This window comes from Macrobrachium nipponense, chromosome 24 (genome assembly GCF_015104395.2).
Source record: "Macrobrachium nipponense isolate FS-2020 chromosome 24, ASM1510439v2, whole genome shotgun sequence".
NCBI classification, from domain to species: Eukaryota; Metazoa; Arthropoda; class Malacostraca; order Decapoda; family Palaemonidae; genus Macrobrachium; species Macrobrachium nipponense.
In genome coordinates, this window is record NC_061091.1 from 16,013,102 (window position 1) to 16,039,010 (window position 25,909).

The 25,909-nt window shown below is 41.5% G+C and overlaps 1 protein-coding gene across 1 annotated transcript in view; it reads left to right on the plus strand.

Moving 5' to 3' along the window:
* The window catches only part of LOC135205471 (survival motor neuron protein 1-like), a gene marked incomplete in the record, with an annotated part of 172,391 nt that overhangs the window by 88,602 nt on the left and 57,880 nt on the right, over nucleotides 1-25,909 (plus strand). The window contains 1 exon segment of the mRNA XM_064236160.1: nucleotides 11,223-11,438. Coding sequence (XP_064092230.1) covers nucleotides 11,223-11,438 — 216 coding nt within the window.

Here is a 25,909-nt window from a genome sequence, read left to right on the forward strand (position 1 = left end):
ACCCAGGTTATTGCACTGATTCGTCAGCACAACGACGAAGGATCGCCGCTCCCACCAGCAGAGCCCATGTCTCTGCTCGAGTCGTTTTGGGGCCCGAGAGGGAACCCAAACCGACGGTGGGTATGCCCGCGATCGGTAGCTGCCGATTCTGTCTTGAACCGAGAGTCTCTCGTCTCCGGACAAGAAGGCTCTCTCAGTTCTGGCCGGTCGATCAAGCTACTTCCACCTCCTCTACTGCGACAGCGGCGTTTCTACGTGTCTTCGGACACCGATATTTAAATACTCCTTCGGTCCTCCTGAGAGGTTTCGACCTCGACGAGGACTGGAAGAGTCGGAGGACGGTATCAGCTCTCTCCGTCAGGTGTCGATCAGCCCCACCCAGACGACGTTCACAGTGGCGCAGACCCTTACCTACAGTGAGAGTTCGTAACCCTCCTCGGGAAAACGTTTTCTCTGACGATACGTTTTCCCAGACTCTGAGAGGCCATCGCCGCAAGGCGATGGCTGCTCCTACTTTTCTCCAACTGCTAGTTCCACTGGGAAGGCGCAGCGAGTATCCAATTCCTCCCCCATTCCCTCTCTCCTTACGGCTACGAGGGAAAGAAGGAAGGATCCTACAGAGATTTCTCTGTAGGATCCCACGTTGGGGACTGCGCTACCAGGGGGGGGACCTTCGGGTCCTACCTGACGTAAGCCCCGGTCGTTGAGGAGGGATCCTGCCCCATTCTCGATTTCTACGGGAATCGAGAGGACCACCAGCCGATATCGTTTGACGAATTCGGTGGGGGTTTCGCAGACTGCTTAGAATTCTACGGAATTTCTAGCGCATTCAAAGTGTTAGAGTTTCTTACGATCTCCAAACACTTACGCGAGACCACGGTCCAAAGTGAGCGAGACGAGAATCCCCAAAACGATATGTTACACGATAATCGGGAACCTCGCCTATGCTCGAATTCCTGGAATTTCTAGCATTAGGAAGAAGACTGCTGCTGAAAGAAGACTATCTCACAGTAGGCGACCAACCTGGAATAGAGAAGAACGGACGGGAATATCCAGTTTGGCTTGAACTATCGTCTAGTATTCTGTTCACCATTGAAGCTTTCCTTCGAGGAAGACTTCTCCTTCACTCTCTTTAATAGAGAACGAAGGTGGTCGATCTCCAATCCTTATTTTGTTTCTTGAAGGAAAGAATTTAGGATGGAGATCGTTGTTCAGAATCCTACAAATATACTACGTATATTAACCTCGCGACATGATTCTGCTAAGCAGTTGAATGGTCCGAGGGGTAGGCGCATATCCTGGTTATTTTACGGATTGCGACTTAGACGAAAAGTATTCTAATTGAAACTGCAACCCGGGTTGCCTTGCAACCTCCCAGGAGTTTCCAGTTTCAATTTTGATATACTTATGGTGTTGTCACAACAACACCATTTAAGCTTTTATATTTACCGAAATTCGTTTCGCTTAAATATAATTGCTCGAGCATATCTTTTTATGCTCGGTGGTTCTAGCCGAACGCATTCCTTCGTGGAAAGGATTACTTGGCAACTCAGGATGACGAGTCAGCGACAGCTACTGCGTATTGAATTGCCCGAGGCATTTCAGTATCAGCTGCCGCTTTGAGATAGACGGTTGTTTATGTCTTTCTCACCTGTTTTGATTGAATAACAACCGTATCTCTGCCCAACAATCACGGACTTAAGTCTCTGATTAACGGGGATTCTCGCATACATGAATGACCATCTACTGCTGAGAAACGCTAGTATTCATCGTCTTCGGTATTGCGAGAATTTTAAACAGAGATATCTAATTCGACTCTCATCTTTCTGTTTACCGCACGGTAACAGAATTCTGTAATAGTCTCTTGCTGCATCGTATCCCGATAATGCGAATGATTTTTGCGGAATCTGAGTTTGTCCTCAAAATATCTTGTATTCGAGGTGTACAATGTTCATTGTTCACCCCGGATTAAGCAGATGTATTGAAGACATCGCCTACTCCCACACCTGCCAGCTCTACTTCCAAACGTTCAGCCCATGAGAAGCAGTTCTTCAAGCGGCCTCTCCCCTGTGTTTCATTACTGAATAACGCCCCGCTTTCATTGCACAACGAACAGCAATGAAATGGCGGTTACGTTTTCAGTCATTTGTAAGCACAGGTTTAGAATCTTGAGATTCCTTCTCTCGATTCAGCTGGAAGACGTAGGTTGCATCATTGCCTACCTTCGTCTTCAACGTACATAGTGTTGTTTTCTCCTTAAGCTGAGATTCAACGTCTATGAGATTTTCTTGCCATCAGGGACCTCGGTCTTTTGAAGGCAATTGACTTTCGCCTTTTGAGCTTATGCATTAATAGAATCATCGCCGCGCCGTCCGGGGCATCGGTGACTAACAAATATTTTATTTGTTTGGTCTCTCAGCATAACTCTTTAAAGGGCGAAGGTCACGTGACTTACCCGGATGCTTGGACAACTTGCCTCTACTGATTCCGAACCAGTCAGTCGGCAGCTGTCAGAGCGCCCGAGTCAGTACGAACTATGCATGTGGACTTAGTTCGGTTGTTCCAGAGCAATCATTACTTCGTCTTAATAGCTTGTCAGTATGAGTACTGTACATAACCAAAGTCGAGAAGAGGGATAGGTCATACGACTATTCCCTTCTTTTCGTCTTAGGTAACTGCATGACTTCTCTTGAGAAGTCAAGCACAAAGGGATGGGGATTTGTGACGCTCGATTTCGTACGATCTTCGTAGCGAAGACTCAGAACCCTTCGGTAAACTGACGATTGGTTCGAGTCCTTCACAATACCCTCCCTAATGGACTTCACCGCCTCCGATACGAAGGCTATGCTGCTTTGTCCTGTGAAGGTGCGACGGAGCTGTCTGAAGAAATCGACACCCAGGATGAGTGTGGACGCCTCTTCATCATTCTCTCGCGTTCCGCAAGAACTTCTCCGTGGCGCAGGTAATGAAGGGCAGGCGCCTGGTCCAACCGGACCGCATGCACCTCCTTCTACCTTCAGGATATTGCCCACAGTTCCTTGGATCTTTTTCCTTAGGAACCGTGGTGGTGCTCAACACGTTGTGTAGTTAACCCAGAACCCTGCGCAGGTCTGAACAGCATCGAGTCCTGGTGTGACCGTAAGAATGGATGAGGAATGAGAGTGTGACTGGCTCCTCTTCCCATCTTTTTCTTCCCTCTACCTTTGGGTAGAGGGACACGGTCGTCACCCTGCTGGGTAAGGACGAGATGCAGGTGAGCTACTCAATAGAGCACCATCCATCCCTTTCAGTAGGGATAGGAGTAAATATCCACCACTTCTCCAACAAGGGGGAGGGAAGTGGATGCCAAATTGAGACAAACCCATCATTTTATGATTGTCTCTTGCAAACAGGAACAAGTTCTTGCTTGCTGGTACGAAGAGATACGCTTGCCTCTCTCTTAGTACTTGGCCCAGAGGTCGACCATTAATCCTGCGGTGCACACCCCGATCAATCGGACAGAGGTTTTGGATCCCTCCCTTGCTCTTACGACCAGGGAGGCACTCCAGGGTTGGACGAACACCAGTCTGTTCACCAAAAAGACTCAGATTCCTCCCACCAAGAAGTGAGTCTTCCTATTGTTAAAGGACCGAGGGTTTGTATTACGTATCGGAACAAATGACAATTTGTCGAAAATTGCATTTTTCCTAACTATACAAACCTGAGGTCCTTTACATATAGTCCCACCTCATGCCACCCTCACTCTGCAACTTTTTGCATGGGCCTAAAGCAAAAGTGATTCTTCACCTCTCGGCGCGCGCGGGCGCGCGCACGATCGGACAAGCAGTTAACTACCGTTTCCCCTCTGTTCGAAGCTTACGACCGTCAGCTGCCGCTAGTTACCTTCCTATTGTTAAAGGACCTCAGGTTTGTATAGTTAGGAAAAATGCAATTTTCGACAAATTGTCATTTTTCCTAACTATACAAACCTGAGGTCCTTTTACACATAGCCCCACCTCATGCCACCCCTCACTCTGCAGTTTTTGCTTGGGCCAAAAGCAAAAGTGATTTGTTTACCTCCCAGTCGCGCGCAGCGCGCCTGTCGGGACAAGCAGTTAACTACCGAACCCCTGTTCGAAAGCTTACGACCTATCCAGCTGCCGCTAGTACCTTCCTATTGTAAAAGGACCTCAGGTTTGTATAGTTAGGAAAAATGCAATTTGTGGACAAATTGTCATTTTTGCTAGCACTTTTCATTGATTTAAGTCTATATTAGTATTTTTGATTTTTTTAATACTGTATGCCAGAAAGAAATGTAACCTTTAATGTTTTGCATGCTAAGTATGGGCAAAATCATCGTTGCCACATTAGTGCAGCTTCACACATACGCGGATGCATTATCATAAACTGTTTCCATGAATTCTAGTTGTCATAGTAATGCTATAATGATAAAATTGCTTTTAAGTATGTATGTATACTTTCAATACATAGGCTAATTTACCAAATTTCTACGTTTTGTGTAAGTCTTATGCCCAGTTTAGAGGGTGAACACACACCATTTGGCAACAGAGAGAGAGAGAGAGAAAGGAAGGTGAAGGAAGGAAGAAGGACAGGCATGGAACTTTTTAATCCAGGGGTCATGGTTTGAAACTGAATCATTTTTACCTTGTAATCGGTGGTTTTATCCTTACTGCCATCACAACTGAAACTCCACAGTGCTTATTTGATTGTAATTATACACATTTTGGTTTTATTTCACTCCACATTGCACTTGAACCACGTTGCTGTTCCTGGTTCCTAAGTACTCACTCCACAAACACAGTTACGAGCAGCGGACAAACAACTGAGTTATGAGGTGCAAAGCTTTATTCCCTTAATTGTTTACTTTACTCATTATTTAGTTTAACTTTACTTTGTTACTTCAAAATGTTTATTTAATTCATGTCTATTATCCCTTTTTTGCAACCAAATTAACCCCAAAAAATTACAGATATTTCTGAAGTACAAACGAGCAAACAATGGCAAAATGACTCACACATATGCTGATGCATTTACAAACTGTTTCCATGAATTCTAGTTGTCATAGTAATGCAGTAATGATAAAATTGCTGTAATATGTATATATACTAGAAATAGATACGCTAATTTCACTTATTTCCCCAGTTTTGTGTAAGTCTTATACCCAGTTTGGAGGGTATACACATACCAATTGGAAACACTGATAAACAATTGAAGAGCACGAAGAATGCCGTAAGTACCATTCACAAGCTAAACTGTTGACATTTGAGTCAGGAATCTAGTTACTTTTTCAACAACGAATATTTTCAAATTAAGAATCATGAATATGTAAAAATATTTATGCAATTCATAAACTTATACTGCCGTTTAACTGTTTATTTAAATAATTATCTGGTGCACATTACCACTACTTCTACCAAATATCGTAGTTTCCTTAAAAAAAGTAGTTGTTGGAAGTTTTTGTTTACAATTGTTGTGATGAAAGTGCCCCACCCCAGCGTTCTATGGTACAAGTGGTGTGCGGATTTAGCACAGGAAATGGGAAGTTTGTTGACACATGCGACTCCGCAAACATCAAGATGGCGTCAATCTTCTAAATATCCGAGTTGTAAGTAAAAATTTCAAAAGCGTCATGGAGGTAGTGTGCACTGCGTAGGGCCAGACTTTTCATTGCCCTCTGTTTAATCTTAAAATAAAGCCTTTATGTAACTTTGGAGAAAATACTTACTTCGAAAGGAGAGTAGAGGTCTTGAGCTCCTTCTCTCACCACCAACAACTCATGGACTGATGACCACCTCCAGTGTCAGGACATGTTAAAGTACTTTTTGGGAGGGTGGCCTCAAACGTGGTAGTCAGTGGCTCGGCTAGTCGAGTCGGTTGTTGACCCTAGTAGTCTTCAGTTTTACCATAATTTCTTGTCTGAAAAATTCAAAAAGGTGTATGTAAACTGTAACGCAGTAAAACTGAGATAATTTTGAGAAATATATAATCTTTTGTAAACCTATAGGCTTATTTTTACTTTCATCCCTGAGGGGTTACCTAGTACAAAGCATGGCATCTTGCAGAGCTTCCACCATGTTTATCCCTAGTACCAGACCTCGGAGATGAACGTAAAACATAATCGAAAGGCAGTAAAATACAGAGCAAGTAGAGTACAAGGATGTATTTAACCTAACCTAATCCAACCTATGCCTCTAGGCCCGTATCTGGCTGGAGGAGTAAGATTCTGTTGGCAGTAAATATTCAAGGAAGGTCCAAAATTTTAGATTTTTGCATTGTACAGTCAAAATTACATCAGAAATAGTAGTTACAGGGGTCTTTGGCCTTGTTCCAGTCTTTTAATTCTAGATGAACATATATTAATGTACACTGATGGGTCCAACTTTGAAAAAGTCATTAAATGTAGTTTTTTTGCATTGCACAATTGAAATCACATCTGAAATAGGCTAGTTGTTTTAAAGACTTTTTCCGATAGTTCTACGTGTGTGACAATACCATATGAAAATAGATCGATGAATCCAAGTTTCTATATAAACACATGGCCTGGCATTGGCGATACCAATTTACAGAATTCTTAACATTTTATCAAACATAGAACTTTAAAACAACTAAGATGTTGTGTAATTAGGGTTTCCTCTGCTGCTGAAAAATTAACTTTATTCTAGTTAAAGCTTTATGCTCCAGATGTTTATTTATTGTTCACCTAGTACACAGAAGCAGTATTTAGATGTTTTTATAATGAAGGCTGAAGCTAAAAATGAGAATGATGACAACATAATTTTTTTTTGTATGTCTTACAGGATGATTTAACTCATGATGAAATATGGGATGATACCATACTCATCCAGCAGTATGATGAGGCCTCAGCTCGTGTGCGCAAGATGATTAACAACAGGCTTGGCACCACGGAGAGCGAAGTATCAGAGGTGAACACTGCTTCTGACAGGGATAACAAAAGCTCCAAGAAGAAGAGGAGAAAAGCAAGAAAGAAAGCTCAAGTGAGTGTTATTTCAGTAGCATCCAGTCCAGTAGAATTTTGAAATGTTCTTTCTTTGTGTGTTGTAACTCGACAGTATATGTATTAAATTTGGCTAAGTAGCATTTATATTTGTTAAAAGACATTGTACTAAAGTTTAGGAATCTCTGCACTGTAAGTAACCCAGAATTAATTTAAAAATCTCTGCAATGTAAGTAACCAGAATTAATTTTAAAGTCTCTGCACTGTAAGTAACCCAGAATTAATTTAAAAATCTCTGCAATGTAAGTAACCCAGAATTTGTATGCAGAAAACAAGAAATATTTTGAATTAACTGCTTTTCTCCAAATATTGCTGGATGAAAACAAGTCATCTTATACACTTGTATAGGTGTACAATCTCCAGGCATAATGAAGTGCCATATTAAGAGTAAAATACTGAAGGTCAGGGTTATGATATTCAGTGCAATAGAGTATTTTACTTTACATTAGTTAATGATGATTGCTGCAGAAAAATTGTATTGGAGCTTAATTGGAGCAAAGAACCAAATTATATTCTACTGTTAAAGGTAGAATCATTACCTGTAAGTTGATGGACTCTCTCTCTCTCTCTCTCTCTCTCTCTCTCTCTCTCTCTCTCTCTCCTCTCTCTTCCTCTCTCCTCTCTCTCTCGCTCTCCTGCTCCTATCTCTCCTCCTCCTTCTCTCTCTCTCTCTCTGAGTGTGTTATAAAGAAGATTCCCATAATCTTCAAGTCTGCAATGTTTTTATGAAATTACTGTTTTCTTATAAGATATTTCCCAAATTCCACCCACAAACTTTTAGATTCTAAGTATTTTAGAAAAGTTATTGTGCATTGTTTGTTTAGTACCTTTGAATTGATTTCATGTTAATAATTTTCAGTCCTAATAAGCTTCATTTGTTCCATTAAGAACACAAACTCTTATTGTTTACATGGATATATCTATATCTTTAGTGCAAGCTGGTTGGTTGTTTTTTGGGGCTTGAATGCAAGGTTGTCAATTAGCAGTGGATGACGTTAGGGGGCTGGGTATGAGTATATACCGTTGAATTAGTTTCTCCCGTATTGTCCTTTTGGTAATCAACAGTGGCTTTTCTTTTGATCTCGATAGTGCCTGTGGTAAGGATGATGTCTGCTGTGTTCTGTCTGGTCTTAGAAAGGTTGAGGTGTAAGCACTTGTCATCGACTTCTGGGTATCCTTTTGACCGAAATTTCAGTCAATAATTACTTATCTTCATCCTCCTGATTTCCTTTTCCTTTTCACCATCTTTGTCTCCTGTGTTTCCACTGCTTTTAAGTTGTCTTCAATCTGGTTCTTGAGCTTGCTTAACTTGTCGACAACTATGTCGATCACGCTTTTATGGAAGTACAGAAAGCCAAGTCACCTTTCCTGTGGCTATCATCCCACCTGTTTCTCAAGTACGTTACTGTACATCCAAGGAGTTTTACCAATCTTTCAAGGATATCATGAAGCAAGCATTAGTTGGAGGCTCTCTGTGTGGGATGAATTTCTCCAGGGATGATAGGTGACTGTGCATTACCTGCCAGACCCAAGCTAGTTCTTGCCATGACAGGAACTGTCTGTACACCTTCCCGAACGTGCTGGGATTAGAGTCTGACAGGAAGACACATACTCCTACCATGTGTATCAGCATGCATAGGTATACTTTGCTTGCACTTTGTTGATGAAATGTTAGAAGGCAGTCTCAGTTCAAGAACTACCCAGCCATCCAAGTAACTCAGTAAACATGTATTTTGTGAATAAGCCAAAGTTATCAACATGGTGAACATTTCCGTGATACACCCATTGCCAGTCTATAGCACAGAGAGTCCTGTGAATTGGTAATCTCGTTGTAAACAGAGTGAAGATGTTTCCATTGTGAACCAAGTTTTTAATGCAAACTTGTTCACAGGATGAGAGATCTGTGAATAGTTTCCAGCTGCCTGGTCCCTTCTCCACCAGGAAGACACACCTGTGAAAGCCTTCCAGTGCTTTCTTTTCCAACATCACTCCGTTCTGCCTACAGGGTGATCAGGTGGTGAGAAATGGAAGCAGTAACCGAAAGGAGAAGTCGTTGGCCTTGCGAGGTAATTTCCCATAAGGACACAGACTTCCTTACCAGAGCTGGAGTAGGTGACCAAAAAGCTTGGCTCATTTTGAAGGAAGAAGAAATATGGACTCCTTAATGGTTTTGTGGAAAGAGACTTTTTGACACTTGGCCCAGACCAAGGCTTGGGTGCAGTTCCCTTCATTACCCTGTAGGACATGAAGGGGACTCCACAGAGGATCGAGGAATCTTGCTGTCAGTATGCCCTTTTTCCGCTGCTTCCTCTACCTTGCTCTTTGGAAAAACTAGTAGGTTTTCTTTCTCTACCTTTTTCAACAAACTAAGGAGGTTCCAAGAAGCAGTCAGTTCTGCCAAGAGGGACTTTACCAAGGCAAACTTGCCTTAGGTAATATGTACAGTGTCAGGGACTTATCAAAACACATAGTTTGCCCAAAGGGTGGCACTTGGAATTGATATAAAAGTAAGAGCCTTCCTCCTGCAAACCAACAACCTTTATAACTTTGCCTTCTCATCCTCACATGAGACACCCGTCATGGCAAAGTTAGCAGGCCTGCTCAATCTTTGTCAAGTCATGATGCTACCTAGAGTCCAAGATGATGGACTCTGCTGGTGAGCAGAGTATACCTCTTCAAAGTTCACCCTTAAGGGAGTAGTCTGCATTCTTTAGTACATGAAACTTCCTTTGCTATGTTAGAGGTTGCGGGAGGAGCTTGCTAGATCTACTGGACAACAGGACAACAGGTGGTCAAACCATTTTCCTTGTCCATAACACTTTGAGCAAGCTGTGACCATGGCAGTATAAATGATGGTCTCATTTCAGGAGTACTCATGAGGGTGAGCTTGATAGATGAAATTGGGTTTAGATGTGGCATGGGGGTCGCCTGTCCCAGGTCATTGCACTCATAAATTAGCTTAGTCACCTCATGAAAGTGATGCTGCTACAAAGCCTGGTGGGGTTTGGGTGGTGATTGGCATTCCAGTTCAATCAGATCCCTTCCTGAAGGATGGAACGGTACGTCATCTTGCCTTGGTGACTGCTTTCAGGAACTTGGCAGACAATCATTACTGAAGTCACTTAGCATCGAACCTTGCACTGAGAAAACTAAATAAAAACTTAATTGTACAAAAGCCATTCCTCATGTGGAACTCCAGGAACAGCCAAAACCAATGTAGAGGCTAAAGGTGAGTAAGCTTGTATGCTATGCTACACATGCTCTTGGTTGAGGATGGACCAGACATTGATGAAGCAGTTGCTCAATCTAACACACACACACACACACATGTATTCACAGCTCCCGTGGGTATGCATCACTTGGCAATGACCTGTCTGTCTGTGGAAAAACTCCTGGGACCCAGTCATGTGCTGAGCAATGGTGTGATTTGAAATACAAACTTGTAAAGCTGGAGGAGCTTGACCACAGGCTGATGAATTTCAGTATATTTTTCACCAGGGCTTCAGGGTAAATGAGCTTCTGTCTTGGTTTATCACCAAGCATTGGTAGCAAAAAAGTCAGTTTTTATGGGACTTTTCAGTTAGTTATTCTGATTATTGTACCTTGAAAAATGATCTTCCATTTTTCAATTTTGATAAGTTTCACATAATAGGGCTTGACTTTTATTGAGAATTTATAATTTATTCCTTATATGTATGGAAAAATGTAGATTAAAAATATTTAAAAAAATGACACAATTGTCCTGTACCATAAGGACAGAATTTCTTAAGAGGCTCCCTGCATAAAATGGTATTGAAGGTCGAGTTCATGATGAATACACTGCAATTTGTATAGAAGTGGACCTTCAGTTTTTATATCTTCATTGAAATGGGCAAAAATGAAAGGGTTTCAAAATGGGTTGTCTTGGCAAAATGGTACATATACGTGTGTTGTCTATTCTTCTTTATAGCATATATATATTTGTGCCAAGTTCGGTGAATGAAGGTTTTATTTCTTGAACCAGACACTACTCTTTAAAAACACTTGTAAAAAAAAGTAATAACGAAATGCGTCACTTTTTAAGGCTGCATGATTCATCCTGAATTGAACTACACTATGGATCATTACAGTGTGTAGCCTTCCAGATATTTTTAAGGGTCTGTCTTCATTATTTAATTGTATACTGAATTGATTACTATTGTCATCATGGCATAACTTTTATTTCCAGTGGCATGTTGGAGATTTTTGCCGCTCAAGATTCAATGAAGATGGAGAGATATATGAAGCAACAATTATTTCAGTTCAGTCAGAAAGGGGTAAAGCCATAGTTAGATATGTTGGGTACAATAATGAAGAAGAGGTCTCCTTACGTAGTTTAGTGAAAAGTAAAGGCAAAGATTTTCGCCGGATGCAAGAGGAAGCAGCTGAAGATGTGCAGTCAGAGGTCTGTAATTCAGAGTGCTATATTTTGTTACTGCATTTACATGTCAATAGTTTATGGTAATTTGATCCAAGTCTTCTAAAGCTTCAGAAAATGTTTCACAATTGTTAGCCTGATGGTTTTCAAAATACTCAGTGGAAGGTATAAAAGAATTCAATCTAATGTTCCCTACGAGTATAAAATTACATCATCAGTTTGAAGGAAAATGGGATGTAATTATCTGTGATGAATGTGGAAATGGAGTCTGTAGCATTACCACAAACTTAACTTTAACATAGCCTAATTTAGTCATCTGCACACAAAACCAAACACCAGATTCCATAAGCAAAAAAAAACAAGGTCAGCAGTTCCAGATAGGTTGGCACATGCATTTTCAGTTCTAGGTCCTAGCTACTAGCAGTTTCACTTCTTGCATGGCTAGGAGGTGGTTGGTAGTTCATAATTACAGTGAGCCCCCGTATTCATGGCGGATGCGTACCAGACACCCCTCATGAATAGTTAACCACCCCCTCTAAAAATGCTTATATAATTGCCTATCTGGAAAGTTCAAATACCAAATTGTGCTTGAAGTATCATCGTAAATCAGATATACCTTGAATTATAAATTATTATCTTATTACTGTATTAATCTTTGGAATGATATTGTTAATATTTCAAAGTCATCTTAAACATTTTACCCTTAATATTATATATATGTACAAATGTACTTCTGACCCTTCCATCCAAAAGAGAGAGAGAGAGAGAGGGGAGGGTTGAACTAATTATCTATTTATCTATCCATTTCTCACATTCTACTCTTTGGCATGAGAGAATTTTTGCAGTATCCTTCATACAGTATTTGACCGCCAAGTGTCAACATTTACGGTATTTGACCATGGAGTGACAACATTTTTTACCACCCTTGCTGTCAATATCTCAAGAAATTTGACATATTTGACAGTTATGTCCCCCCTTCGCACCAAAGCTTTCAGAAAAAGATGAGGGACAGAATTTTCATTGAGCTAAAATCTTATGAATTCACTGTACAGACAGTCCCCGGGTTACGTCGTTCCGGGCTCATGGCGCTACCGCACAGCGCCACTAACTTCTATTTTTTGGCATAAACAATGTAACAGCACTTTAAGTGCTCTTTATTTCCATTATAATTATGATGTTTTGGGTTATGGTGATTTTTGGCTTAACAGTGTGCCACTGGAAGAGAACCCCTGCTGTAAACCAGGGACTCCCTATTTTTTTTTTATATTAATATTAATATTAGTAATTGTATTAATATTAACATTAACGTTTGAAAATTAGTAAATTTTTTTATCAAACAAAAATAAACATACATACATATTGCATATGCATAAAAATTCTCTCATCTCAGTGTGAGAGAGAGGGAGAGAGAGAGAAAAATATTTTCAGTAATGTTTTTACTGTAATCATTATTTTATTATAAAATGTATATGTAGGTACAGTACAGCATTTAGTTGCAAAAATTGAATGAAAATACAGAATATCACTCTACAAAGAAATCCGCAAATGGGTGAGTTTTCCCGCAAATAATTTATAGATATGCTCCACAGAAATTGTTGTGAATTGTGATCCCACAAATCCAGGGGGTCGAATTGTATACATAGTTTTCAGGAATACTGTATGCTATATTCCATCCCATTTTCTTTCCATTAATAATTTTTTTTGATAAATTAGTAGAGTATTCCTTTTCTCCTGCAAATTTTCCCATTGCAGTTTTATTTTCATGGTAAAATTCCAGGGGGATTTTTACTTAGGCTTTTTATCACCAGTGAGGTAATTTCTAGTCAATTTCTTTAGCTTCAGTGCTGCATATGATTGTAATACGTATCTTTTGTTTTTGTTTCATTGGGGTTTTGCGGTATTTTGCCCTTTTAAATAATGGTGGGTAACTGCCATAGAATTGATAGCTAGTTAGCATTTTTTTTTATTATTTTGTACTTGTTTTGTTACTACTGCTATAAGGTTAGTGTTCATGGTATGCTTTGGGTGTCTTATTTTTTTTTCCTCATTAATTTGGTAGTGGATTGCTATCAATCAGTTTATTCCAACTTTTGAAAGGGACCTTCATCACCTGTATGGTGCTTGTCTTTTTTGTTGCATATTTACTGTAGACTAGTTTATATTATTACGAAGTCTTGATGAAGAGTTAAAGGTGGTTCACTACTTTGAACTTTGATAGAAGAGTTTAGGGAAGATTTAAAGCTCAAGTGCATTTCTGAGTCCTCCTTGTCAAAGTTTTATCATAGGCTGAACTGTGCTTTGAGTGGATTTAAGTACATCTTAATTTTACCAGACCACTGAGCTGATTAACAGCTCTCCTAGGTCTGGATCGAAGGATTAGATTTGTATTTTTACGTGGTTAGGAACCAGTTTGTATCAAGAAATGAATTTCTAATCACCAGAAATAAATTCCTCTGATTCAACGCTGGCAGCCGCAAGAAGCAAACTTGGGCTACCAGATTGATAGTTGTGTATGGAACCCACACGTCCAGTGAGGAACTACTCTTTTACTTGCTTTGAGTGGAACAATTGGTGGTTTCAGCAACATTGAAATGAAAAAATCATACAATGATAGCAGTCTTGTTGACCAAGCATTTTAAGTCTTTCAAATATTGCATGCAAATTTTGAATACTATTATGGTAATGAGGAATGTCTGGTATCCATGAAAAGACCTTTTGTGGAAAAAGAATTTACTATGTAGAAACCATGCTATCCATTCAACATTGACATATCAGGAGCATAATGGAAGATCTTACTTGACATACGTATAGCAATTAGGTATTTCTGCCATGCAGAGTAGGAAGGTTACAAGACACTCCTTACTTAACAACATATTTGTTTAACCCTTAAACGCCGATTGGACGTATTAAACGTTGACGAAAATTGTCTGTTGGGTGCCGAATTGACGTATGAAACGTCGACGCAAAAAAGTTTTTTTTTTAAATTTGCGGAAAAATAGTTATAGGCCTACTTGGCGAAAACTTTTGTATCACGCACCTTGAGGGACGCTGGGAGTTCACGGATCAAGCTGTTGTTTTGTTGCACCATTTTATATTAGCCATTACATAAAGTTGTATATATGAAAATGTGCACAATTTCATGTAGAATACAACAAAAAGCAACCCATGGTTGTAGCTTTTATCAGTTTTGAAATATTTTCATATAAATAACGATAAGTGCCAAAATTTCAACCTTCGGTCAACTTTGACTACCGAAATGGTCGAAAAACGCAATTGCAAGCTAAAACTCTTATATTCTAGTAATGTTCAATCATTTACCTTCATTTTACAACAAATTGGAAGTCTCTAGCAAAGTATTTCGATTTATGGTGAATTTATGAAAAAAAACTTTCCTTACGTCCGCGCGGTAACTCTTCCGAAAAAATCTGAAATTTTTTCGTCCGATTGTCGTAATGTTTGCACAGTTTTATATTAGCCGTAACATAAAGTTTTATATGTGGAAATGTGTGCAATTTCATGTAGAATATAACTAAAAACAACCCATGGTTATAGCTTTTATCAGTTTTGAAATATTTTCTTATAAATAACGATAAGTGCCAAAATATCAACCTTTGGTCAACTTTGACTCTACCGAAATGGTAAAAAAATGCAATTGTAAGCTAAAACTCTTATATTTTTGTACATTCAACTTCCCTGTCAGATATATACTTAGCTAACGACTCCGTCGTCCCGACAGAAATTCAAATTTCGCGGCACACGCTACAGGTAGGTCAGGTGATCTACCGCCCTGCCGCTGGGTGGCAGGAATAGGAACCATTCCCGTTTTCTAATCAGATTTTCTCTGTCGCTGGTACTGTCAACATTGTTGTTGGTACCTCTTGACTTGATTTTCGTTTTTCATCGCCATCGATCTTCTAGGCTGTATTTTTTGGTGACGTATTGGATCTTTGGTTTGGCATACGCTTTTGTTAACTATTTGTTGGATTTTGCTACGAAGAAGTAATTATAATTTGGGTGAGACTACCAAATGCTTAGGTAGACCCTCACAACTTTTTCATGTAAGGGAAATATTAATATTTATTCACTAATACGTGTAAGAAGTGTTAAAACTTGATTGAGGAAAAACAAACACTCTAACTTCCTACTTAAGGAAGTCAGAAAAGCATTTGACTAGAAACGCTTCCTTTAGAAGCTTTAATAAGTCTCGTGCTAACGAGCAGTTAGAGTATTAACAGGACTAGTAGTTGTTGCATCCTCATCCCCTTCTTACCTCACAGAAACTACAAATTCATCTTTTGCAAATTTGAAGAATAAATGGAGGGAGCTCAAAAGGCGAGCTCTTAAAAGGTAAGAAGTGAATATAGTGTTCCCAGTGCAGTGGAGGGTGCGTCTGATCGGCTCTGTCTCCCTCCCAGGCCTAGACCTCTTCCAAGCTCACAGACCCAGAGGAGAAGGAATGTCGACACCCTTACGGAGGTTATGGAGAATCCCCACCGATCAGGCGTCCCCTCAGCAGTATCTGCTGCGTCCCAGACTGCCAAGGATAGCTATAGGAAAAGCATCCTCAAAGAGTGGAGGGTGCGTCTGATCGGCTGTGTCTCACTCCCAGGCCTAGACCTCTTCCAAGCTCACAGGCCCAGAGGAGAAGGAATGTCGAAAGCCTTACGGAGGTTACGGAGAATCCGCACCGATCAGGCGTCCCCTCGGCAGGATCTGTGGCGACCCAGACTGCCAAGGATTGCCATTGGAAAGGCATCCTCATAAAGTGCATCTCTTCGTCCGATTCTTCATCTTACAAGACAAAGAAGTGGACATGTTTGGAGTTCGGACGATCTTTCGCGTACTCTGGAAGAAGTTGGAAAGCCCGCTTTGAAATTAAGAGAGATAAGAGAAGCAAGCGAGAAGCGCCACCCAGGCGAGAAGCGCCACCCAGGCACGAGCCGCGTTCCAGCAGCCAGGCGCGAGCCGTGTTCCAGCAGCCAGGCGCAAGCCGCGTTCCAGCAGCCAGGCGCGAGGCGCCAATCAGGCGCCAGGATCTCCCGCATCGCCTTATGAGAGAGAGGTCAGCCGCGAGGCTCCTCTTATTAGTTTTTTCGCAGGATCAGCCTTCTCATGGCAAAGGCGCAAGATGTCGCACAGGCGGCCGTCGCCTTTGTCAGGATGATTCTAGTACGGAGAGAAGCTCTTCTCCAATATACAGAGGACTGCTGTAACAGGCGCATTCCCTCATTATGATGAGGCAAGAAAACACCAAGAGATTTCTGACTAAGAATCTTTCTTCTTTTCTGCGTTCGAGACGGTGCTGTGGCAGAAGGGGAACTTTAAGGTTCTCCCTACCGTAAGCCCAATCTCGGAACAGGAATCCTGCCCCTTCCCTCGATTTGGTGGTTATCGGAAAAACTATATGTTCGAATTCCTAGATTACTTACTCTCATATAAGTGCGTTTTTCCCTCGTTAGTGACATATGACATGTTTTGTTAAGCAAGTGTGTAACACATCATTGACAAAAAATATTTACTCTTTGTCTCGAAAAGAGGTTTGTTCTCATTGACAAAGATCTTAATAACATTTTATTGTGTAAGCATAGGAAACTTGCAAGCAAATATGTTTAAGTGAAACAGAATTCGCTAAATACAGAAGCTGAGTTGATGTTGTCGTAATAATACCTTTAAGCGTTATCCTACGCCGGCGGAAGGGCCAGTACTGATTAATTGCAATTAGAGTAATGGTCCTTTCGGTTGCCACCCGTAGAGGAATCTTCGGTACGCTTATATGACTTGAACCATACAGTAGAAAAATAATGCAAAGGTAAAATACGTAGAGTATTGTAGTCATTGGAACAGCTAATTCTCTACTACATTCTTTCCTCGATGAGGAAGATAGAGAAGGGATATCGACTGTCTTCGTTCCCTTCGACAAGGAAGAGAATTAGTATTAGCCGAAGGAAATCCTCAAGTGAGAAACGAGGACTGAAGAGGGAAGTTCTAGCTTCCTATGCTATTGGATATAAGACTTCATAGGCTTAGTCTCCAAGTTTTTTTTCCTGGAAGAGCCTCTAACCAATGAAGGAGAGCTCTTCTGAATCCTCGCATCAGGTTTTTGGCGCTCGATAATTAATTAAAAACCTATTCCTTCATTGAATGGAGTAACTGGCAACTCAGGAAGAATACTGTGAGACGGCGAACGTAGATTGCTGTCACTGTAGACCAACGCAGTACCATCTAGTTCTCTGTCATGAGCGGTCGGTTACATCTCTCTCTCCTACGGGATTGACTGGCTAACCGTATCTTATCTCTCCCCTACAATCACGGACTTTAGCCTCGGATTGAGGGGAATTTGTAGGCAAACATGAATAAACATTGTCTGCGTTTTGCTAAGAAGATTTCAACAGAAAGATCTCTTACACCTTTGCAATGCTGTTTACCGCAATGTAACAGAATTATGGGCGATTCTAACGGGGAATAGCACTATATTATATAATGCTCTCATGCTTATGAAAGCATAGCCTTATTAGAGAACGGAGCATGCTCAGTGAGACAATGGATGAATCTGCTGGGAACCATTTCTTCATGGCAGAAGTTTGTTTCCCTGAATGGACTACAATGCAGACCTATATAATTTTTTCCTACCAAGAAACGGAAATAATACAGTAGTACCTCGAGATACGAAAGGCTCAACTTACGAAAAATCCAAGTTACGAAAGCCAATGCGAAAAATTTTACTGCTCTACATACGAAAAAGTTTTCAAGATACGAAAGGTTTCTGAAAGTCCGAGATTCTGCCTCCCTGATAACAATTTTGAAACTTGCGCCGCCACGCGCCATCTTAGTGCTAGTAGACTCGCCACCATCCTCCTGCTCTCCCATTGGTTCCTGATGCTAGCCAAGCCATGAGATCCTTCTCTCTGATTGGACAGCATCCCTCCCATCATGCATCTTCTATACGTACGCGCTGGCGTTCCCTTAGCTCGGCCACTCCGCACCCGAAACTTTACTGTACGCAATCGGCATTCGTTCGCTCCAACAATTTCGTTTAGTAACGTAAATTCGTTAGTGATTCGTTGCAGTATATATTATCGTGTTGTGCGAAGACTGTATTATTACGTATTTGTGTAACTTTACGTAAATTAACGTAGTCATGGGTCCCAAGAAAGTTGAAATTCACGGAAAGAAGCGGATGCTGTCTCTGGAGACAAAGATGGAGATCATAAAGAAGTACGAAGCTGGTATGCGATTGAGTGTGATCGCAAAGGAATACGACCGTAATCCGTCGACAATAGGCACCATCCTTAAACAGAAGGATGCCATCAAAGCAACTACACATCGAAGGGCATCACTATTTTGTCCAGCAAGAGGAGCCATGTGGACGACGAGATGGAACGGCTGCTCCTCATCTGGATAAAAGACAAAGAAATCGCTGGCGATACAGTAATGGAGACAGCAATCGCTCACAAGGCCAGTGCTATTTTCGGCGATTTGATTGCGCAGGCGGAAGACGAGGGAGGGGAAGGGACTTCCAACCCCAGAGGTCAAGGCTTCGCATGGCTGGTTCGAGAAATTTTGTAAACGGACTGGCATCCATTTGGTGGTGCGTCATGGGGAGGCTGCCAGCTCGGACACGAAAGCAGCCGAAGCCTTTAAAAAGACGTTCGACGAGATGATGACCAAGGAAGGATACAGTTCTCAGCAAGTCTTCAACTGTGATGAGACTGGCCTTTTTTGGAAAAAAAATGCCTCGTCGGACATACATCACGGAGGAAGAGAAGAAGGCTACCCACGGGCATAAAGCCTATGAAAGACAGGCTTACGGTCGCACTTTGTTCGAACGCCAGTGGGGATTGCAAGGTGAAGCCCCCCCCCCCCCCCTACTGGTGTATCACTCCGAGACTCCTCGAGCCTTCAAGGCCCACAAAGTGTTGAAGGAGAAGCTTCCAGTGATGTGGAGGGCTAATGCAAAAAGCCTGGGTAACAAGGCTTTTGTTCACGGAGTGGGTAAATCTGTGTTTCGGCCCGATTGTGAAGAGTTTTTTTGGAAGAGAAGCGCCTCCCCCTGAAATGTCTGCTGGTGTTGGACAATGCCCCTCCCCACCCTCCTGGCCTCGAGGAAGATATCCTTGCGGAGTATTCCTTCGTTAAGATTCTTTTTCTTCCGCCCAACACCACCCCTCTCTCCAGCCCATGGACCAGCAAGTGATCTCGAAACTTTTAAGAAGCTGTACGACGAAAATCTTTTCAAGAGATGTTTCGACATCACCGATACCACAACCTCACCTTGCGTCAATTTTGGAAGGAGCATTTCGACATCGTCATTTGCATCTGACTCTTGACCTAGCTTGGCAGGAGGTTTCGAGGCGAACCTTGAATTCCTCGTGGAGGAAACTCTGGCCTGATGCCGTATCCGCCAGAGACTTCGAGGATTCGACGTGGGGTGAGCTGGTACTGCAGAGTCAGAAACAGTTGATGATCCCGAAACTGTTTTGGAACCAGATCTTGATGAGATCGTTGCACTCGGCAAGTCCATGGGGCTGGTCGTCGACGAGGACGACATCAACGACCTTCTCGAGGAGCACCAAGAGGAGCTTACAACGGATGACCTGAAGGAGTTGGAGGCCATTGCAACTTAACGTCGTTCAAGAGGAGTTCTCTAGCAGCGGCGAGGAAGAGGAGGAGGAGCCTATGACAACGGCAGAAATTAAGGATATTCTAGGCGCTTTTCATAAAGTGCAATTGTTTATCGAAAAAAAGACACCCCGAAAAGGCTCACAGGTCGTATGCTTGCGCAGTTCGATGACGTTTGCTTGAGTCGTTTCAGGAACATTGTGAAAAGTAGGCAGAAGCAATCTTCCTTGGATCGTTATTTTTAAAGAGGCCTTCAGCATTAGTAGGAGTAAGCAAAAAGGAAGAACCAAGTGATAAAAAACAGAAAGTTGAAAGCAAAAAGGAAGAACCAAGTGATGAAAACACAGAACGTTGAAAGCGGTGATGAAGTTGAAATTCTGTAAAAAAAAAAAAAAAAAAAAAAAAAAAAAAAAAAAAAAAGCTTACGTAAAAGTAAAAAAAAAAGAGTTAAAAATAAAAAAAATAAAAAAAAAAGAAAAAAAAATGTTAACGTAATTTCTCTAGATTTTTTGTAAGTTAAGTGTTACAGTTTTGTTAAGGTGTTTCGTAAATTTTAGTTTTATGGTTTTCCTTAAATTTTGTGTGTGTTTTTGTAAAGTTAAGTGTTACGTACGTACGTACGTATCTGCCGTTTGTCCTCCTCCTCCTCTGCGCCACTATCGGAGATAGCCTCACTCGAAAGGTAAGCTTCCACATTTTACGTTACAGTAATAATTTCATTGCTTACCACTAATATACACTTTATTTACAGGTTTTCAATTTTTATTCTTAATTTTTGTATTGAATGGTCCAAATTGTTGTAGTATTTCATTGTTTATAGGTCAATTTAGCTTTATTATGAAATTTAATGGGGTGTTTTGGAGGGCTTGGAACGGATTAGACATTTTACATGTAAAATGTGTTCCAAGATACGAAAAACTCATTATACGAAGGCCGCCTCGGAACGGATTAATTTCTTATCTCGAAGGGCGGTCCCCGGGTTACGACCGGTTCCAGGCTTACGACGTTCCGAGGTTACGACGCTTTTCTTAAATATTCAATGGAAAAATCCGTCCTGGGTTACGACGCTTGTTCGAGGTTACGACGCTGATGCTTCCGACGCTCCGAGTTAACGACGCTTTTAAAAAACTCATACTATGATAAAAATCCTTTATAGTTTAGCACAGTATATTAATAAAAATAAGTTTCTGGTTAGATTACAACAAAAATTTGAGGTTATGATGATTTTCGACACTTTTTATGTCGGTATTTTTCTTTATGATTTTTAGTGACAGGCACTCATATGCGGAACTAGTTTCCGAGGCTGCGATGAAATCATACTAGCTTGCGGTGCGCAAAGTTTACATATAACAGTCCAAAAGCACAAATAATGAAAAAAATCATTGCTTGTTTCCAGTAATAATAACAAAACGAAGTTTCTGGTTAGATTACAACGAGAGAGAGAGAGAGAGAGAGACGAGAGAGAGAGAGAGGAGATCGAGAGAGAGAGAAGAGGAGAGAGTGAGAGAGAGAAGAGAGAGGTGTCTTCCGACGCTCCGAGTTAAGGAGGAGAGTGTTTCGTTTCGTTTAAACGGCCTCTGACTCATGCCAGTAAATGTTTTGTTGATACTAAAAATATAAGCCTATTTAAAAGATACGTTTACTTTAATTAGTCTATATGATACGTAAATAGTAATCAACTGTTCTTGTAGCCCTCAAGATTTGGCAAAATCGAAGTATCCAAAGAGAGACATTATCCAGTACACTGGAACCTTGACATACGAATTTAATTTGTTCCGTTACCATCGTCGTATATCAAAAACAGTTGTATCTCAAAGCATTTTTTCCCATTTAAAATAATGTAATATGTATTAATCCGTTCTAGCGGTATGAAACCACACCTAAACACAGCTAAATTACATATAATATACACAATTTATACACAAAATAAACGAGTAATAACACACATAATGATAAAATAACAGCAATGTGATAAATGATAATAAATGTTAATAAAATCAATTAAAAAAAAGAAAGGAATTTTACTTACCACAACGAAAGATGACGTGAGGCCAGCAGGGGGAGGAGGTAGGGAAGGGTGGCAGGGAACGATTTGTTCTCTTTTTATTTACGTATGTACACTAATAACTAGTAATAAAACACAATGAAATAACATTGCTAACTAATTTTTATTTTTTTGTTTTATTTTAATCAGTTTGTAGTTTAGAAAAATAATGGTGATGCCCTTTGGAAGGTTTTATGCTTGCTATAATTTCATGTTTTGCTTCCATCGAAATCATTTCTTGGGTTTTTCTTATCACCTGCTTTGTCTTTAGCTTTGAGACCCATGGTTAATAATAAAATAGACAAAATAACACGAAAAATAGGCGCAAATACAACGAACTAAACAACGACGTGTTAACATGCAGCACCAACAAACAAACAGACTGAACGCCATTTATCGGTCGCCTATACAACTAACACTCATCGCAAAATCGTCTCAAATATTTGTTGTATATCAAAGCTTATATTTTCGCAAATTTTCTGTTGTATCTCAAAACATTCGTATATAGGGCAATCATGTCAAAGTTCCAGTGTAATTTGATCAGAGAGAGAGAGATAGAGATAGAGAGAGGAGAGAGAGAGAGAGAGAGAGAGAGAGAAGAGAGAGAGAGACGCCTTGGCAACAATGGTCACCGTCTCGGGGATTGACGTAACATTTATTTTCTGAACAGATAGGACAGAGAAGTGTTCGTTTCATTAAACGCCTCTGACTCATAGCAGGAAATGTTTTGTTGATACTAATATATAAGCCTATTTAAAGATACGTTTACTTTAAAATTAGTCTATATGATACGTAAATAGTAATCAGCTGTTCTTGTAGCCCTCAAGATTTGGCAAAATCACTCCAGGTTGTACATAAAACTTCAAGAATGTAGTGTCACCAGAGGATTACAATAGTTTTTACCTTCAAGAACCAGCATTCTTTTATGAAAATAACTCCAGGTTGTACATAAAACTACAGGAAACAACATGTAGTGTAACCAAAGGATTACAAGTAGGTTTTATAACTTTTTATTAGTTTAAGACATATTTCCAAGTGTCGTTCCGGCTTACGACGATTTTCGGCTTACGACGTGTCTCAAGAACGGAACCCCCGTCGTAACCGGGGACTGCCTGTATATGAGAGGGTGCCGGGTAACCTGACAGAGGTACAGATGTCCTGGCACATAGTCTAAAGAATTTTCCACAGCTCTCTCATATCTCAAGGAGCATCGAGAATCTCTCTCTTCGCCTCGGTTCGCGTTAACAAGAGAGAACCTGTTTGGAGCACAAGCATGGAACATAACGATCCTCAAGAGGTTCGCTGCACTATGTTGCATGTCCGTGAGAATAATCGTCTCGATCGACGATAATAACTATTGACGTCTGACTAATCTTCGTTGGAAAGAGAGTTGTGGAAATCTGGGAGACGTCTTGTTCATAGATCTCTTTGCAATGTTGAAGACGAAGAGGCTTCCTCTAGACTGCTTCCTTATTCTCCATCCAAGAGTGGTAGCAATATACGCCATCCTTTAGTTTGGAAGGGGAATAAATATTAGTCTTTTTTTTCCCCTATGCAAATTCTTAACAGATGTACTATTAAGATAATTACTAGCGTCAGAGGGAGAGAGGATGATGCTTTTCGCCCCATTTTTGGCCTTCAAGAGGCTGAATTCACAGAGGTCACGTCCTTCCTACAGCACTTTCCAAAGGCCTTCCCAAGAGAGTCAGTCTACTCTATCAACCTCACTTAGAAAGGGACCTCAAAACCTCTCCACTCCGAGTCTGTCTGCATGCAGACTGACGAGAAGTTGACATGAAGGGGAGGGTTTTTCAAGGTGAATGGTAAGTGTCATGACCAAGACAAAGAAGTGCTGCAGATCTTGCTGGGTTGAATGAAGAAACTGTCCTCTTCCGATACCTCTGTGACCTACATGGCTGTTTTCTTCCCTTTCTGAGAGAAGAATCACCTTTGGATATATATCTGCTATCAAAGAATACAGTAGCAGGCTATACTCTGTCTTTACAAAGGAACTTAAAGATAGCAGAGGACTAAGATCTTAGGGATCTTATACGATACCTCGAGATAACCAAGAGTAGGACATCATGTACTTCGAGTTGGAATCTTTTCGTGGCCCGCAGATTCCTTGTTCCGACAAGTTGGAACCTCCTCATCAAGCTTCTTTTAGAAATCTTATGAGGAAATTCATTTTTTCTCTTGGCCCTAGCAACTACCAAGTGGACAAGTGAATTTCATGTATTGGAGTCTCGCATCGGATTCAGTGGAGACTCTGCAATTGGTTCTTGCCAGCACATTATTTCTGGCAAAGAACTAAAACCCTTCTAACCCGGGCTCAGAGCTTTGAAGTCAAGGGACTTTCCCATTTAATAGGGGAAGAGATAGAAGGGTCTCTTTGCCTAGTCAGGGCGCTTAAGTTTTATCTTCAGCAGAAGAAATGGCTTAAGGGTTGCCTACAGAGTCTTTGGTGCTATGAGGGCCTGAAGCGCTTCCCAGAAGGTACTCAGAGGGATACGACAAGAGCCAAGAAAGCCCTGGGTTCGCCCACTTTTGGCTCGGAGTCATCTTCGACTCCCAGACCTTCTTCCTCTCCTTCGGGCAAGGAGAGGGAAGATTCTGCAACGAGAAACCTCCTTAACATGCAGGAATAGATCTCGTCAGCAACGGAAGTACTCACAAAGTATCCTCATCCTATTGTCTACTGGACGTACCTGGCTCCAAGCGCCTCCCCTCGTCCTAGGCCAGAGGCTCCAGGTAGAAGAGAACCTTCCACCCTTCTCCAGTCTCCGGACAAACTATTGTTGGTTTGTTCAGGATCCTCGGACATCGAAGCACCAGCCAGGCGCCAAGTGCCAAACAGGCGAAAAGCGCCAGATGCGGACAGCTCGGACGAGCGCGTTTATTGTCCGAGGCAGGCAAGGCGCGGGCCTCCAACCTGGCGCAAATGCGCCATAGGCGGACAGACCGGGCAGGCGAGGGTGTCCGATGTGGACATCGCCAGCCAGGCTCGAAGCTCCAGCCAGGTGGGAGGCGCCAGGCGCCAAAAGCGCCAGCCAGGAGCCAGGCTCCAGCCAGGTGCCAGAAGCGCCAGCCGGGCGCCAGGCGCCAGCCAAGAGTGATGCGCCAGCCAGGCACGAGGCGACAGCCAGGCGCGAAATGCTAGTCAGGCGCCAGGCTTCATCCAGAAGAGATCCATATCAAAGAACGCCCTGGCCTTCATTGAGACAAGTGTGATCTCCAAAGCACATGATAAGTGCCTTGATGATTCCTTCAAACAGCTGAGAATTAAAGCGCATGAAGTGCGAGCTTTTGCGAATTCTTGTTCTTTCCATAAGAATATGTCAAAAAGGACATATTAGCTGTCACATATGTGAGATGCAACTCTGTGTTGACTTTCCATTACCTGAAGGATGTCAAGATAATCTACGAGAGATCCTTCTCTCTTGGTTTATACGTGTCGGCGGATACGTTGCTGGGATAGGGAGCCGATACTGATCCTTAACTAGTGAGTTAAATTTTATTTAACGTCGAGGTTTTATGGTTATTTGAAAGGAGTTTTGGGATAACTCTTTTCAATTTAAGTACTAACCCTCGTGTTAGGATCAGGTGATCGGGATCGGTGTTGTGCTCCTTAATTATGCCACTAGGCAAGGTGTGTTGTCATGTAAGTGGATAAGACCCCATTGACAAAGGCCATCAGGCTCTGTCGAGTAAGTGGATAAGACCCCATCGACAGACCCACAAGAACTCTTAGCCATAGGTCACATCCTCACTGAGGCTCTTGAGGCGAAGCAGACTCCTAAACAGGTAGGAACCAAGGTTTTTTATACATTACCTA